The sequence below is a fragment of the Tasmannia lanceolata genome, unplaced genomic scaffold (genome assembly GCF_043159265.1).
Source record: "Tasmannia lanceolata isolate RefF3 unplaced genomic scaffold, GAP_Taslan_0.1 ptg000023l, whole genome shotgun sequence".
Classification (NCBI taxonomy): Eukaryota; Viridiplantae; Streptophyta; class Magnoliopsida; order Canellales; family Winteraceae; genus Tasmannia; species Tasmannia lanceolata.
In genome coordinates this window covers 18395946-18413283 of record NW_027518700.1, presented here as the reverse complement: position 1 = coordinate 18413283, position 17338 = coordinate 18395946, and the positions used below count along the sequence as shown (strand labels likewise).

General features: G+C 35.5%; 1 protein-coding gene across 1 annotated transcript; it reads right to left on the bottom strand.

Annotated features, from left to right (window-relative positions):
• Positions 1-15269: 15269 nt before the first annotated feature.
• On the bottom strand, positions 15270-15614 carry LOC143855905 (uncharacterized). Its single transcript, XM_077365955.1, has one exon. The coding sequence runs from the start codon at positions 15612-15614 to the stop codon at positions 15270-15272; it is 345 nt and encodes a 114-aa protein (XP_077222070.1).
• Positions 15615-17338: the final 1724 nt, after the last annotated feature.

Sequence of the window (17338 nt, the reverse complement as noted above, 5' to 3'; positions counted from 1 at the left end):
CTTGTATCGCAGGGTGTTTATTAGTAAGTTTAGATGGAATGAAAACAACTTCATTACTTGCGCAAAGTCGTAGTAGATTTGATTTAAGCTTAAATTCCAGCTCATCCATTACGACGTGCATGGTTTTAAATGAAGAGATTTAGACGGTGAGTGCAGTGAAGTGCATATTTTTCAAAAGTATAATGGGCCTACCTAAAAAGATGATTCAAGCCATACATTTATTAGACCACAATGTAAATATGGCATACACCGTAGATCATCTCCACAAGATGATCCCAACCCTCAGATCTATAGAGGGGCTACACATTATAGAGGCAATAATTATCGGAGGGTTAGGATTATTATTAGTGGAGGTTTAGTGATGGACACAAATCCATCGCTATTTCCTTATATATCCATCCAGAAAATTTAAGCGATGAAGGAAATATTGCCATCGTTGCGCTAAAAAAACCTTTTCACGACAAAAATTTATCAGTTGTTGTTAACCCCTCACAATATATAATCTATATCGACGATTATCGTATCCGTCGTTGATTATGTATATTTAGCAACGACTATATATAAATAGTTGTCGAATGTAAATCTTTAGCGACGACAACCTTCACACCGACGCTTTATTTACAAAAAATATTCCTTCAATATATTTTTGTGCTAAACATATGGGTGAAAGATAGTGTTTGTCGCTGCCAAATTTTCGCATTGGGGACTGTTATATTAAGTCGCCGTTATACGCATATTTAGTATACTGACAAACATTGCCGCCTAAATCATTTTTGGGGCAACAGTTATATTAGCTTGTCAGTATTCAGTATAGGTCATTTTGTGTGACCGTTACATATATTCGATGCCATAGCCTATATTTCTTGTAGTAATTTATGCCATAGCCTATATTCATGCAAACTTTTCCAACTCAAGCCATCCATTATTATTTTTTCCAAAAGACTGGTTTTAACTAAAAAATGTTACTTCAAATGCAATGAAAACTTATCATAGCTCAAGAAGAAGGATAGAAGACATGAAGAAGATCTCACAATTAATTTTCCAAAATATTCATGAAAATGTCCTATATTACTCTAAACAATCTCATTGACAAAGATTACAAAAAATAAAATGCTACAGGATAACATAAAAAAATACCCGTCATATTTCCTTGAATTCTTCATCTAAATATCACAATTTCCCTCGTGCTCCTCTTCAAAATATGACAATTTACTTTTTATATTGTAACTCTAAATAATTGCCCTTAAACAGGGCCAATATATGAAAATCATATCCAACAAATCTAAATTAGACTCTTATAATTCAACTTAAGTCAAAAATTTATAATTTTGTATTATAAATCCAGGCCCGTTGTAAACAAGTTGACTAAGAGTCATCTTTCCTTTGTCACCCATTCCATGAACAAATTATTTCATTATGCCATCTTTATTTTTGTTCCAACCAAGACGCTCCCTTGTATCAAGCTCCCTCACTCCTCCATCAATTGTGAAATAGAAATTATTTCTCTCCTCAGTTATCCCATCTAGTCCACCAATCATCTTGTCCAGTCAAAACAATAACTTCACGACAAAATGAAACTCGGGTCTGAATAAAATCAAAGGGAGTACAATTGCCTTACCTTCTTCTTACCAATTCACATGAAATCTTATCAATCTCATCAGGCTATGACGTGAATGGTTTTAAATGAAGAGATTTAGACGGTGAGTGCAGTGAAGTCCATATTTTTCGAAAAGTATATTGGGCCCACCTAAGAAGATGATTTAAGCCATACATATACTAGACCACAATGTAAATATGGCAAACACCGTAGATCATCTCCACAAGATGTTTCCAACCCTCAGATCTATAGAGGGGCTACACATTATATAGGCTCTAAATATCGGAGGGTTAGGATTATTATTAGTGAAGGTTTAGTGATGGACACAAAAATGATTCCTTCAATATATTTGTATGCTAAACATATGGATGATAGATAATGTTTGTTGCTGCCAAGTTGTCGCATTCGGGACGGTTATACTAAGTTCTCGTTATACGCATTTTTAGTGTACGGCCTAACATTGCTGCCTGAATCATTTTTGGGGCAACGGTTATATTAATTGGTCAATATTCAGTATAGGTCATTTTGTGTGACCGTTACATAAATTCGACGCCATAGCCTATATTTCTGGTAGTAATTTATTCCAGAACAAATCAGATTAAGTCATGCAAACTTTTCCAACTGAAGCCATTCATTATTATTTTTACCAAAAGACTGGTTTTAACAAAAAAAAAATGTTAATTCAAATGCAGTGAAAACTTATCATTGCTCAAGAAGAAGGATAAAAGACATGAAGAAGATCTCACAATTTATTTTCCTAAAATATTCATGAAAATGCCCTATATTACATTTCATTAAAATCTCTTTACCAATATCTTGTAACTCTAAACACTCTCATTGACAAAGATTAAAAAAAATAAAATGTGCAAGATAACATAAAAAAATACCCGTCAGATTTCCTCGAATTCTTCATCTAAATATCACAACTTCCCTCGGGCTCCTCTTCAAAATATGACAATTTACTTATTATTTTGTAAATCTAAATAGTTGACAATATTTAGAGTTATGAGAAATATTACTTATCACAAGAAGAAAATCATATCAAACAAATCTAAATTAGACCCTTATAATTCAACTTAAGTCAAAATTTTATAATTAGTATTATAAATCCACGCTCGTTGTAAACAAGTTGACTAAGAGTCATCTTTCCTATGTCACCCATTCCATGAACAAATTATTTCATTATGCCATCTTTATTTTTGTTCCAACCAAGACGCTCCCTTGTATCAAGCTCCCTCACTCCTCCATCAATTGTGAAATAGAAATTATTTCTCCCCTCAGTTATCCCATCTTGTCCACCAATCATCTTGTCCAGTCAAAACAATAACTTCATGACAAAATGAAACTCGGGTCCCAATAAAATCAAAGGGAGAACAATTGCCTTACCCACTTCTTACCAATTCACATGAAATCTTATCAATCTCATCAAGCTCTCTTCCTCTGCCCCTCTAACAAATAGTCCAAATCACACCTTCTTCCTTTGCTTCCTTTCTGCACGTCAAGAAGGAACAAAAAACTGGTATAAAAGAAATAAGTACATAGATCTAAGGAAGCCATTAAACAATAGATCTAGGGAAAAATATGAAAAAAACAGCCTATACTAAAACACATTTTTATAAACGAACCTCTACTTCAGATAAATAGAATACTCAAAGTCTAGCATTTCATAGGAATTAAGATCACCTTTTGCAATAACTGAATGATTTTGGATGATGAGAAGATTGTTGGCAGACTTGTTTCCCCAATTCAATAAAGTAAGAAAGAGATGCGATGGAAGAAGGCTTTGGACCAATAAGTAGGGTTTTGAGGTCCTTATATAGAAAATCAAGGGTCAGTATGGGAGTGTGACGTGTTGAAATATACGGTGAGGATTTGCACAGCCTTGCTAAAAAGGCAACTCCACAGATAAGGACAGGAGCGAGTAGTAAAGGTCAAGAATCTCTTTGATCTTTGGGATTAGTACGGACATGTTTGCCCAGTCACCTTAATAAAAACTTGCCTCTTCCAACAAACTTTCCTAAAATCTATGCTAGGGATAGAAACGATGGACACTAAGGATATACTAGATTTCATATGATGAGTGGGCGTGCATGTACACATGCGGGGCATCCATCCTTGATATTTGATCAAACAACATCATCTTAAATAGTTGAAAAAGTGATCTCCTTTTTTATCAAATGGATCAAATATCAAAGGTGGATGTCCCGCAAGTGTACATGGAAGCCCACTCATCATATAAATTCTCAGGATATAAATAGGTTTGGCAGTTAAACCCGCAAAAAAGGGGATCTGCTTCGCGCCCCTTGGGAGGGCATTTCCCGATTTAAGTGGGGACGTGGACTAGAATTTAAAAAAATCACCGAAGCGGGGATGGGAATCGCTCTCGCATCGTCTATCTCGTCTATAAAATTTAGATAAATATCCATATATATAATCAATATTATGAAAATACCTTCATAAAGTGTTATATTTTAGTTTGGAAGTTTCGAATCTTACTTAGTAAGTGTTTGGTTAGATTAAAAAAAAAGTAGAAACTGTAATTATAGCAGGGCGAGGATGGGATGGAAAATTTTTCGCTATAGCGTGTGAGCCAGGGACGAGGATTGGACCTTCCTTGCGGCGTGGGGACGTGATGCCCTGCCATCCTGATGCGGCGATGGGGAATTTCCGTTCAGGTGGGGACAGGGATGAAGAATGCAACATCTGGCCCTCTGCCACCCCAAGATGTAGGTCCATTCTTAAACTGTTGGGACCCTCCGTTTTTATCTGGTTCTGTGGCTAGGACCATCACATAAGGCCTTTCACGGCTGTTGCATGAGAGACCAGCCACCTAGACTCACTTTTCAATATATTTTGACTTATTCATTTGATTCATCTGAGGTGGTTGCTCTCTCATACAACAGCCGACCCGTAAAATGCCTCTTCCAATGACTCCTAGCAAATACCATATATAGATATTAACTTTAAGGGTTTTGCTTGCGTCCATCGCAATAGGCATTTCGCAGATGGTTTGTTGCATGTCAGAGGCCATCTGTGAAAAGTGAGCATCTAGTCTGACATGCAAAAGGCCATATGTGAATTGCCTTTTGCGATGGATGCGAGCAAATCCATAAGGCGAAATGTTATCAGCACAACCATATTTTCATATTTGCACAATCCAAGCTGTGTTTTCTTCTTTAATTGGCTCGTTAGACCCTATAAGGAAATTTAATAACTTTTTGACAGCTCATTACATTGGTTAATGAAAATATCTCAATATGGTTGTGCAGATATCATTTCCATTATTAGACATTGCAAAAAATATCCCTTAAGCAAATGAATAAAAATAGGAAGGTTATTAACTTACATTAGTACATTAGTACCCTACCTTCGGATCTAGGATTCTACATGGAACTCAGATTTTGAGAAATAATTTAGGACCTTAAGATATGGATCCAATAAACAGGGTTCAGATCCAACTATTGTGCCCAGATCAACGGCATGCTGTTCAATTTGATGGTAGTGATGATTTAAACGACTGCGTATGTATTGGAAAAAAAATCCATGTGTACCTTTATGCAAAATATTCCATACATGCGTGGTCGTTGGCTTCAAGATTTATGAATTCCTCTATTTTTGTTGGGATTTTCGGTTATAGATTCGTATATCTATTTTATATATATTTTTTATTTTATGATTTTGGGTTTGTCATATGTTTCCCTTTTTGGAAGAGTATGTTCGGTAGCCACCCTTTAGAGCCCTCATATGGGTACTACTTTTTATACCCTCAAATAACAATTCTTCCCAAAAGAAGAAGCTAATCTGCTTGCTTTTGTTACACGAGTCTTTTTTTCATGAGTATATTTTTTTTCATTAGGCGTATTTCAGAATTCTTATACCCAATGAATTGGCGGGTTTCAGTTCCTACGTGTTTCTGATACCCAATGAATTGGTGGGTTTCAGTTCCTACGTGTTTCTGATAGGATACTTTAGTAAAATATGATCTTATTTTGGTGGATTTTCTTGTTACTTACAAATAAATCACTTCCATATGCAAATATCTACCATTCATTCTACTTATGTATTGGCCTGCCTAAAAAAAACTGTAGAATAAACTCACTTTCGTATGCTTTAAAGACTTTTATACATTATCCATGAAAGCTAGAAACCGAATTTTATTAATCATTTATGTTTTCTTGGTTGCACCTGTTTTTTCGTCACTACTTGTATCGCACCCTCATTACGAAGTATAGATGGAATGAAAACAACTTCATTACTTGCGCGAACTCGTAGTAGATTTGATTTAAGCTTAAATTCAAGCTTATCCATTATGACGTGCATGGTTTTAAATGAAGAGATTTAGACCGTGAGTGCAGTGCAGTCCATATTTTTCGAAAAGTATAATGGGCCCACCTAAAAAGATGATTCAAGCCATACATATACTAGACCACAATGTAAATATGGCATACACCGTAGATCATCTCCACAAGATGATTCCAAACCTCAGATCTATAGAGAGGCTACACATTATGTAGGCTCTAAATATCGGAGGGTTAGGATTATTATTAGTGAAGGTTTAGTGATGGACACAAATCTATCGCTATTTCCTTATATATCCATGCTGAAAATTTAAGCAAAGACTTTTTTGGCACGGAAATATTGCCATCATTACTCTAAAAAAAGCTTTTATCGACGAAAATTTTTCAGTTGTTTTAACCCCTCACAATGTATAATCTATACCGACGATTATCGTATCCCTCCTTGATTAGGTACAAGTAGCAACGACTATATATAAATTGTTGTCGAATCTAAATCTTTAGCAACGGCAACCTTCACACCAATGCTATAATTACAAATACGATTCCTTCAATATATTTTTATGCTAAACATATGGGTGATAGATAATGTTTGTTGCTCCCAAATCGTCGCATTGGAGACTGTTATATTAAGTTGCCATTATACGCATTTTAGTATACGGCCTAACATTGCCGCCGAAATCATTTTTGGGGCAATGGTTATATTAATTGGTCAATATTCAGTATAGGTCATGTTGTGGGACCGTTACATAAATTCGACGCCATAGCCCCAAATAAGATTAAATCATGCAAACTTTTCCAACTCAAGCCATTCATTATTATTTTTACCAACAGACTGGTTTTAATACAAAAATGTTACTTCAAATGCAGTGAAAACTTATCATAGCTCAACAATAAGGATAAAAGACATGAAGAAGATCTCAGTATTTATTTTCCTAAAATATTCATGAAAATGCCCTATATTACATTTCATTACAATCTCTTTACCAATATCTTGTAACTCTAAACACTCTCATTGACAAAGATTTTTAAAAAAATGCTACAAGATAACATAAAAAAATACCCGTCAGATTTCCTCGAATTCTTCATCTAAATATCACAAGTTCCCTCGGGCTCCTCTTGGAAATATGACAATTAACTTATTATTTTGTAACTCTAAATTGTTGTCCTTAAACATGGCCAATAGATGAAAATCATATCCAACAAATCTAAATTATACCCTTATAATTCAACTTAAGTTGAAAATTTATAATTTAGTATTATAAATCCACGCTCGTTATAAACAAGTTGACTAAGAGTCATCTTTCCTATGTCACCCATTCCATGAACAAATCATTTCATTATGCCATCTTTATTTTTGTTCCAACCAAGACGCTCCCTTGTATCAAGCTCCCACACTCCTCCATCAATTGTGAAATAGAAATTATTTCTCCCCTCAGTTATCCCATCTAGTCCACCAATCATCTTGTCCAGTCAAAAGAATAACTTCACGATAAAATGAAACTCGGGTCCCAATAAAATCAAAGGGAGAACAATTGCCTTACCCACTTCTTACCAATTCACATGAAATCTTATCAATCTCATCAATCCCTCTTCCTCTGCCCCTCTAACAAATAGTCCAAATCACACCTTCTTCCTTTGCTTCCTTTCTGCACATCAAGAAGGAACAAAAAATTGGTATAAAAAAAATAAGTACATAGATCTAAGGAAGCCATTAAACAATAGATCTAGGAAAAAAATATGATAAAACAGTCTATACTAAAACACATTTTTATAAACGAACTGGTACTTCTGTTAAATATAATACTCAAAGACTAGCATTTCATAGGAAATAAGATCACCTTTTGCAATAACTGAACGATTTTGGTTGATGAGAACATTGTCGGCAGACTTGTTTCCCCAATTCAATAAACTATGAAGGGGATGGAATGGAAGAAGGTTTTGGATCAATAAGTAGGGTTTTGAGGTCCTTATATAGAAAATCAACGGTTAGTATGGGAGTGTGACGTGATCAAATATACGGTGAGGATTTGCGCAACCTTGCTTAAAAGGCAACTCTACAGTTAAGGATAGGAGCAAGTAGTAAAGGTCAAGGATCTCTTAGATCTTTGGGATTAGTACGGACATGTTTGCCCGGTCACCTTAATAAAAACTTGCCTCTTCCAACAAACTTTCCTAAAATCTATGCTAGGGATAGAAATGATGCACACTAAGGATATCCTAGATTTCATATGATGAGTGGGCGTGCATGTACACATGGGGGGCATCCATCCTAGATATTTGATCAAACATCATCCTCTTAAAAAGTCGAAAAAGTGATCTCCTTTTGGATCAAATGGATCAAATATCAATGGTGGATGCCCCGTAAGTGTACATGGAAGCCCACTCATCACATAAATTCTCAGGATATAAATAGGTTTGGCAGTTAAACCCACAAAAAAGGGGATCTGCTCCGCGCCCCTTGGGGCGGGCATTTCCCGATTTAAGGGGAACATGGACTAGAATTAAAAAAAATTTCACCGAAGTGGCGATGGGAATCGCTCTCACATCGCCCCCACCCTTCAATCTCGTCTATAAATTTTAGATAAATATCCATATATATAATCAATATTACGAAAATACCTTCGTAAAGTGTTATATTTTAATTTGGAAGTTTGGAACCTCACTTAATAAGTGTTTGGTTAGATTACAAAAAATGTAGAAAATGTAATTATAGCAGGGCGAGGATAGGGTGGAAAATTTTTCCCTATAGCGTGCGAGGCAGGGACGAGGATTGGATTTCCCATGCGGGTGGGGCGTGAAGCCCTACCATCCCTGACGTGGCGATGGGGAATTTTCGTTCAGGTGGGGATGAGGATAATGAATGCAACATCTAGCCCTCTGCCACCCCAAGATGTAGGACCATTCTTAAACTGTTGGGTCCCACCGTTTTTATCTGGTTCCGTGGACTAGGACCATCACAGAAGGCATTTCACGGCTGTTGCATGAGAGACAAGCCACCTAGACTCACTTTTCAGCATATTTTGTCTTATTCATTTCATTCATCTGAGGTGGCAGCTCTCTCATGCAAAAGCCGACCCGTAAAATGCCTTTTGCAATGATTCCTAGCAAATCCCACGTATAGATATTAACTTTAAGGGTTTTGCTTGCGTCCATCACAAAAGACATTTCGTAGATGGTTTGTTGCATGTCAGACCAACCACCTCGTTATTGAGGACAAAAGTTGTTGAAAAGTGAGCATCTAGTCTGACATGCAAAAGGCCATCTCTGAAATGCCTTTTGCGATGGATCCAAGCAAATCCATAACATCAATAAAAAAATTCTAAAATCTACACTATGCCAAAAATGTTACTTGCAGATAAACGGAGCATATGATAGCTCTAAAGGGTGTTTTGAAAGTTTTCTTTAAAAACATTAATATAATTTCTCTAGAGTAGTAAATGGCAGCCGTACAAAACATGTATATTTAAATGTAATTAATCATTAAAGTGAAATGTTATCAGCACAACCATATTTTCATATTTGCACGATCCAGGCTGTCTTTTCTTCTTTAATTGGCTCGTTAGACCCTATTAGGAAATTTAATAACTTTTCGACAGCTCAATAAATCCTAAAAGATAATATGGTTAATGAAAATATCTCAATATGGTTGTGCAGATATCATTTCCATTATTAGACATAGCAAAAAAAAACCCTCAAGCAAATGAATAAAAATATGAAGGGTATTAACATACATTAGTACATTAGTACCCTGCCTTCGGATCTAGGATTCTACATGGAACTCAGATTTTGAGAAATAATTTCGGGACCTTAAGATATGGATCCAATAAACAGGGTTCAGATCCAGCTATTGTGCCCAAATCCTTTCCCTTAATATTCAAACCATTTGGATCCATTGGACCATCAGGGACCATTAACACCCTTAATAGACCCCCTTGGTATATTGACGTGGGCTTGCCCCCTCGAGAATCAGAGCACAACTTATGGAAGCCCACCAATTGGTAGGTCCAGATCAACGGCATGTTCTTCAATTTGATGGTAGTGATGATTTAAACGACTGCGTATATATTGGAAAAAAAATCAATGCGTACCTTTATGCAAAATATTCCATACATGCTTGGTCGTTGGTTTCAAGATTTATGAATTCCTCTATTTTTGTTGGGATTTTCGGTTATAGATTCATATATCTATTTTATATATTTTTTTATTTTATGATTTTGGGTTTGTCATATGTTTCCCTTTTTGGAAGAGTATGTTCGGTAGCTACCCTTTGGAGCCCTCATATGGGTACTACTTTTTATACCCTCAAATAACAATTCTTCCCAAAAGAAGAAGCTAATCTGCCTGCTTTTGTTACACGAGTCTTTTTTTCATGAGTATATTTTTTTTCATTAGGCATATTTGAGAAGGTTCCTTTTCTAGAATTCTTATTACCGAAAGAATTTGCGGGTTTCAGTTCCTACGTGTTTCTAATAGGATACTTTAGTAAAATATGATCTTATTTTGGTGGATTTTCTTATTACTTACAAATAAATCACTTCCATATGCAAATATCTACCATTCATTCTACTTATGTAGTGGACTGCGTCAGGAAAAACTGTTGTGAATACTTTTATATGTTATCCACGAAAGCTTAAAACAAAATTTTATTAACCATTTAAGTTTCTTGGTTGCTCTGGTTTGTTCATCACTACGGTGTTTATTAGTAAGTTTAGATGGAATGAAAACAACTTCATTACTTGCGCAAAGTCGTAGTAGATTTGATTTAAGCTTAAATTCCAGCTCATCCATTATGACGTGCATGGTTTTTCGAAAAGTATAATGGGCCCACCTAAAAAGATGATTCAAGCGATACATTTATTAGACCACAATGTAAATATGGCATACACCGTAGATCATCTCCACTAGATGATCCTAACCCTCAGATCTATAGAGGGGCTACACATTATAGAAGCAATAATTATCGGAGGGTTAGGATTATTATTAGTGGAGGTATAGTGATGGACACTAATCCATCGCTATTTCCTTATATATCCATCCTGAAAATTTAAGCGATGACTTTTTTGAGACGGAAATATTGGCATCGTTGCGCTAAAAAAACCTTTTTGCGACGAAAATTTATCAGTTGTTGTTAACCCCTCACAATATACAATCTATATCGATGATTATCGTATCCGTCATTGATTATGTATATTTAGCAACGACTATATATAAACCGTTGTCGAATGTAAATCCTTAGCGACAGCAACCTTCACACCGACGCTTTAATTACAAAAATTATTCCTTCAATATATTTTTGTGCTAAACATATGGTTGAAAGATAGTGTTTGTCGCTGCCAAATTTTCGCATTGGGGACGGTTATATTAAGTCGTCGTTATACGCATATTTAGTATACTGACAAACATTGCCGCCTAAATCATTTTTGGGGCAACGGTTATATTAGTTTGTCAATATTCAGTATAGGTCATTTTGTGTGACCGTTACATATATTCGATGCTATAGCCTATATTTCCTGTAGTAATTTATGCCATAGCCTATATTCATGCAAACTTCTCCAACTCAAGCCATCCATTATTATTTTTTCCTAAAGACTGGTTTTAACTAAAATATGTTACTTCAAATGCAGTGAAAACTTATCATAGCTCAAGAAGAAGGGTAGAAGACATGAAGAAGATCTCACAATTTATTTTCCTAAAATATTCACGAAAATGTCCTATATTACATTTTCATTACAATCTCTTGTAACTCTAAACACTATCATTGACAAAGATTACAAAAAATAAAATGCTACAAGATAACATAAAAAAAAACCCATCATATTTCCTTGAATTCTTCATCAAAATATCACAATTTCCCTCGTGCTCCTCTTCAAGATATGACAATTTACTTATTATTTTGTAACTTTAAATAATTGCCCTTAAACAGGGCCAATAGATGAAAATCATATCCAACAAATCTAAATTTGACTCTTATAATTCAATTTAAGTCGAAAATTTACAATTTTGTATTATAAATCCAGTCCCGTTGTAAACAAGTTCACTAAGAGTCATCTTTCCTATGTCACCCATTCCATGAACAAATCATTTCATTATGCCATCTTTATTTTTGTTCCAACCAAGACGCTCCCTTGTATCAAGCTCCCTCACTCCTCCATCAATTGTGAAATAGAAATTATATCTCCCCTCAGTTGTCCCATCTAGTCCACCAATCATCTTGTTCAGTCAAAACAATAACTTCACGACAAAATGAAACTCTGGTCCCAATAAATGAATTGGTGGGTTTTAGTTGCTACATGTTTCCAATAGTATTGGTGGGTATTAACATACATTAGTACCCTGCCTTCGGATCTAGGATTCTACATGGAACTCAGATTTTGAGAAATAATTTCGGACCTTAAGATATGGATCGAATAAACTGGGTTCAGATCCAGCTATTGTGCCCAAATCCTTTCCTTTAATATTCAAACCATTTGGATCCATTGGGCCATCAGGGTTCATTAACAGCCTTAATAGACTCCCTTTGCATTTTGACGTGGGCTTGCCCCCTCGAGAATCCGATCGCAACTTATGGAAGTCCACCAATTGGTTGGTCCAGATCAATGGCATGTTCTCCAATTTGACGGTAGTGATGATTTAAACGACTGTGTATATATTGCACAAAAATATCCATGCGTACCCTTTGGAGCAAAATATTCCATACATGCATGGCGTTGGCTTTAAGATTTACGAATTCCTCTATTTTTGTTGGGATTTTCGGTTATAGATTCGTATATCTATTTTATATCTTTCTTTATTTTATGATTTTGGGTTTATCATATGTTTCAACGTTTGGAACAATATGTTCACTAGCTACCCTTTGGAGCCCTCATATGGGTACTGCTTTTCATACCCTGAAATAACAATTCTTCCCAAAAGAAGAAGCTAATCTGCCGGCTTTTGTTACATGAGTCTTTGTTTGATGAGTATATTTTTTTTCGTTAGGCGTATTTCAGAAGGTTCCTTTTCTAGAATTCTTATTACCCAATGAATTGGTGGGTTTCAGTTCCTACGTGTTTCTGATAGGGTAAAATATGATCTTATTTGGGTGGATTTTCTTATTACTTACAAATAAATCACTTCCATATGCAAATATCTACCATTCATTCTACTTATGTATTGGCCTGCCTAAAGAAAAACTGTAGAATAAACTCACTTTCGTATGCTTTAAAGACTTTTATATGATATCCATGAAAGCTAGAAACAAAATTTTATTAATCATTTAAGTTTTCTTGGTTGCTCTGGTTTATTCATCACTACTTGTATCTCACGGTGTTCGTAGTAGATTTACTTTAAGCTTAAATTCAAGCTCGTCCATTATGACGTGCATGGTTTTAAATGAAGAGATTTAGACGGTGAGTGCAGTGAAGTCCATATTTTTTCGAAAAGCATATTGGGCCCACCTAAGAAGATGATTCAAGCCATACATATACTTGACCACAATGTAAATGTGGCATACACCGTAGATCATCTCCACAAGATGATTCCAACCCTCAGATCTATAGAGGGGCTACACATTAGATAGGCTCTAAATATCGGAGGGTTAGGATTATTATTAGTGAAGGTTTAGTGATGGAAACAAAAACGATTCCTTCAATATATTTTTAATTTAAACATATGGGTGATAGATAATGTTTGTTGCTGCCAAATTGTCGCATTGGGGACGGTTATATTAAGTCGCCGTTATACGTATTTTTAGTATACGGCCTAACATTGCCACCTAAATCATTTTTGGGGCAACGGTTATATTAATTGGTCAATATTCAGTATAGGTCCTTTTGTGGGATCATTACATAAATTCGACGCAATAGCCTATATTTCATGTAGTAATTTATTCCAAAAACAAATCAGACTAAATCATGCAGACTTTTCCAATTCAAGCCATTCATTATTATTTTTACCAAAAGACTGATTTTAACAAAAAATATGTTACATCAAATGCAGTGAAAACTTATCATCGCTCAAGAAGAAGGATAAAAGACATGAAGAAGATCTCACAATTTATTTTCCTAAAATATTCATGAAAATGCCCTATACTACATTTCATTACAATCTCTTTACCAATATCTTGTAACTCTAAACACTCTCATTGACAAAGATTAAAAAAAATAAAATGCTACAAGATAACATAAAAAAATACCCGTCAGATTTCCTCGAATTCTTCATCTAAATATCACAAGTTCCCTCAGGCTCCTCTTCAAAATATGACAATTTACTTATTATTTTGTAACTCTAAATAGTTGCCCTTAAACAAGAAGAAAATCTTATCAAACAAATCTAAATTAGACCCTTATAATTCAACTTAAGTCAAAAATTTATAATTTAGTATTATAAACCCACGCTCGTTGTAAACAAGTTGCCTAAGAGTCATCTTTCCTATGTCACCCATTCCATGAGCAAATCATTTCATTATGCCATCTTTATTTTTGTTCCAACCAAGACTCTCCCTTGTATCAAGCTCCCTCACTCCTCCATCAATTGTGAAATAGAAATTATTTCTCCCCTCAGTTATCCCATCTAGTCCACCAATCATCTTGTCCAATCAAAACAATAACTTCACGACAAAATGAAACTCGGGTCCGAATAAAATCAAAGGCAGAACCATTGCCGTACCCACTTCTTACCAATTCACATGAAATCTTATCAATCTCATCAAGCTCTCTTCCTCTGCCCCTCTAACAAATAGTCCAAATCACACCTTCTTCCTTTGCTTCCTTTCTAACGTCAACAAGGAACAAAAAAGTGGTATAAAAGAAATAAGTACATAGATCTAATGAAGCCATTAAACAATAGATCTAGGGAAACATATGACAAAACAGCCTATACTAAACACATTTTTATAAACGAACCTGTACTTCTACATTTCATAGTAATTAAGATCACCTTTTGCAATAACTGAATGATTTTGGATGATGAGAAGATTGTTGGCAGACTTGTTTCCCCAATTCAATAAAGTAAGAAAGGGATGCGATGGAAGAAGGCTTTGGATCAATAAGTAGGGTTTTGAGGTCCTTACATAGAAAATCAAGGGTCAGTATGGGAGTGTGACGTGATGAAATATACGGTGAGGATTTGCACAGCCTTGCTAAAAAGGCAACTCTACAGATAAGGACAGGAGCAAGTAGTAAAGGTCAAGGATCTCTTTGATATTTGGGATTAGTACAGACACGTTTGCTCGGTCACCTTAATAAAAACTTGCCTCTTCCAACAAACTTTCCTAAAATCTATGCTAGGGATAGAAACAATGCACACTAAGGATATACTAGATTTCATATGATGAGTGGGCGTGCATGTACACATGGGGGGCATCCATCCTTGATATTTGATCAAACAGCATCCTCTTAAAGAGTTGAAAAGGTGAGTTGTTGCTCTCTAAACATTTCTTTAATATTTAGCATTATATCTAAGGCCGCTGCAATTTCAATATTTTGCTGCTGCAGCACATTGGACATAGAGCCAAGGTTGTAACACTTTGCCATCTCATCGTCCTCAAGCCACGTAGACTTTCTATCGTGGTCTGCTTGAGGCGCATCGGGATCTGGTAGTTCAAGCTCTTCAGTGGTAAGAACCCAATAGACTTTAGCGGCTGTGAGCACCAGCATTAGGTTCCTTTTCCAGTCGAGGTATTTTGGACCAGTTAACTTATTTTCGTCTAGGATCTCAGTTAATGGGTTGAATGAAGTCATGGTATCAACGCGCAAAGGAAGGAGGCATAGTTAGCAAAACTACCATTTTAGTTAATTTCATGACATATCCACCGGATCCGGGATTTTGATCTACGATGAAGCCACCCATTGCACTTCTCATTCACGGGCCCCTCAACCTCATGAATCAAGAGAAATTTATAATTTCTCCAATAGGCATCGGAAACTTATTCAACAAATTTGAATAAGTGGATTCATCTAATCCTATGAGATCCGATTTATGTTTGGCCTCCAAGCATTGCAGTATGTATATCCTTTGGACGTCAATACCCTTTGCTTGGTTAAGTTTTAACCACCGCATGTGAAAACTATGCAATCTACAATGGCTTCTGCTTTGGCATGTGACCAATGTATCATGCACATTCTCATATTTCCTAGTAGGAATCTAACGGTTTACTCTAGTCAAGAAACAAGATCGGCTTCTGCTTTGGCATGTGACCATCCTATTCCTAGACTAGCCAATGGTTAGATGGCTATGGAAGGCCACGAGGTCTTGTCCTTTCGACTTAACCCCGTTTATCAACTTAACATTTTTAAGAGGGTTATTTAATGTGGGAGTTACAATCATCATTGCGTATGTTTGATTTGGCATCCATTGCATAAAAGAAAAACATACATCACAAACCAAACCATGCCATCCATCACATGAAAAGCAAACCATAAAACCATGGAAATAAAAACACACCATCCATGAAACCCAATTTGGCATCTTGGATCATAGGGATTCTCCCACTAACCTTATTTGAATAAGGGAATCCCTACAACACTATCTTGCCAAATTGAGGGTGAATTATGGGCAACTTTATGCAACGGCACAAGGAAAACTTCGCTGGCCTCAAAGAGAATTCTCAAATGAGTGTAATCTGATTTGCCTCATTATTTGAATCACAACAAGATCCGCAACATCAGCAAGTTTGTCCCTCTTTGGTTGGATCGAATCTGCCTCGATCTGCCAGTCAATTTGAATCACAACATATCCACCGGATCCGGAATTTTGATCTACGATGGATCCACCCATTTTTTGGCCACTTCTGGCTAGATCCAAATGAAGTGGTCAACGGAGAGAATGTCTCTTATGCTGAGATCTACAATTTGGATTCATAGAGTTTTTTATGGTTTTGATGTTTGAGGTGTCCAAAAGTCAACGTAAAGTTGCATTTTTCACATTATATGACATAACTGTGCAATTTCTTGAAAATCATGGATAACATGAGCTCTAATCATTTTTAGTGGTTGTTTTGGATGTTTTGAACTTGGTAGCAAGTCATGAATCATCTTTTGGATGTTTTTCATAATTTACTTTTAATTGTTGTTCATTTTCGTGAAAATTGCATCTTTAGTTGTGATTTTGCCTTTTATTGCTTTTCAAGGATTTTTTGGGCTAAAATCATTTTTGATGCTTATAGTTAGATATGATGAGTATGCTAACAAGTTTTAAATCATATATTGAAAGATTTTCCTGAATTGTTTAACATTTTTTACCCTTGTTTGGTGAAAATTACATGTTTGGTGGAAATTTTACTTTTTTTTTAGATTGATTTGAGCTTATATTGATTCTAATGCTTGTATTAGGATATGATGAGCATGCTAGCAAGTCACAAATCATATATTGATCAATTTTCATAATTTACTTTGTATTTTAGAGACTTATTTATGAAAATTGCATGTTGTGTAGAATGCTTTCAATTTTATTTTTTTATTTTTTT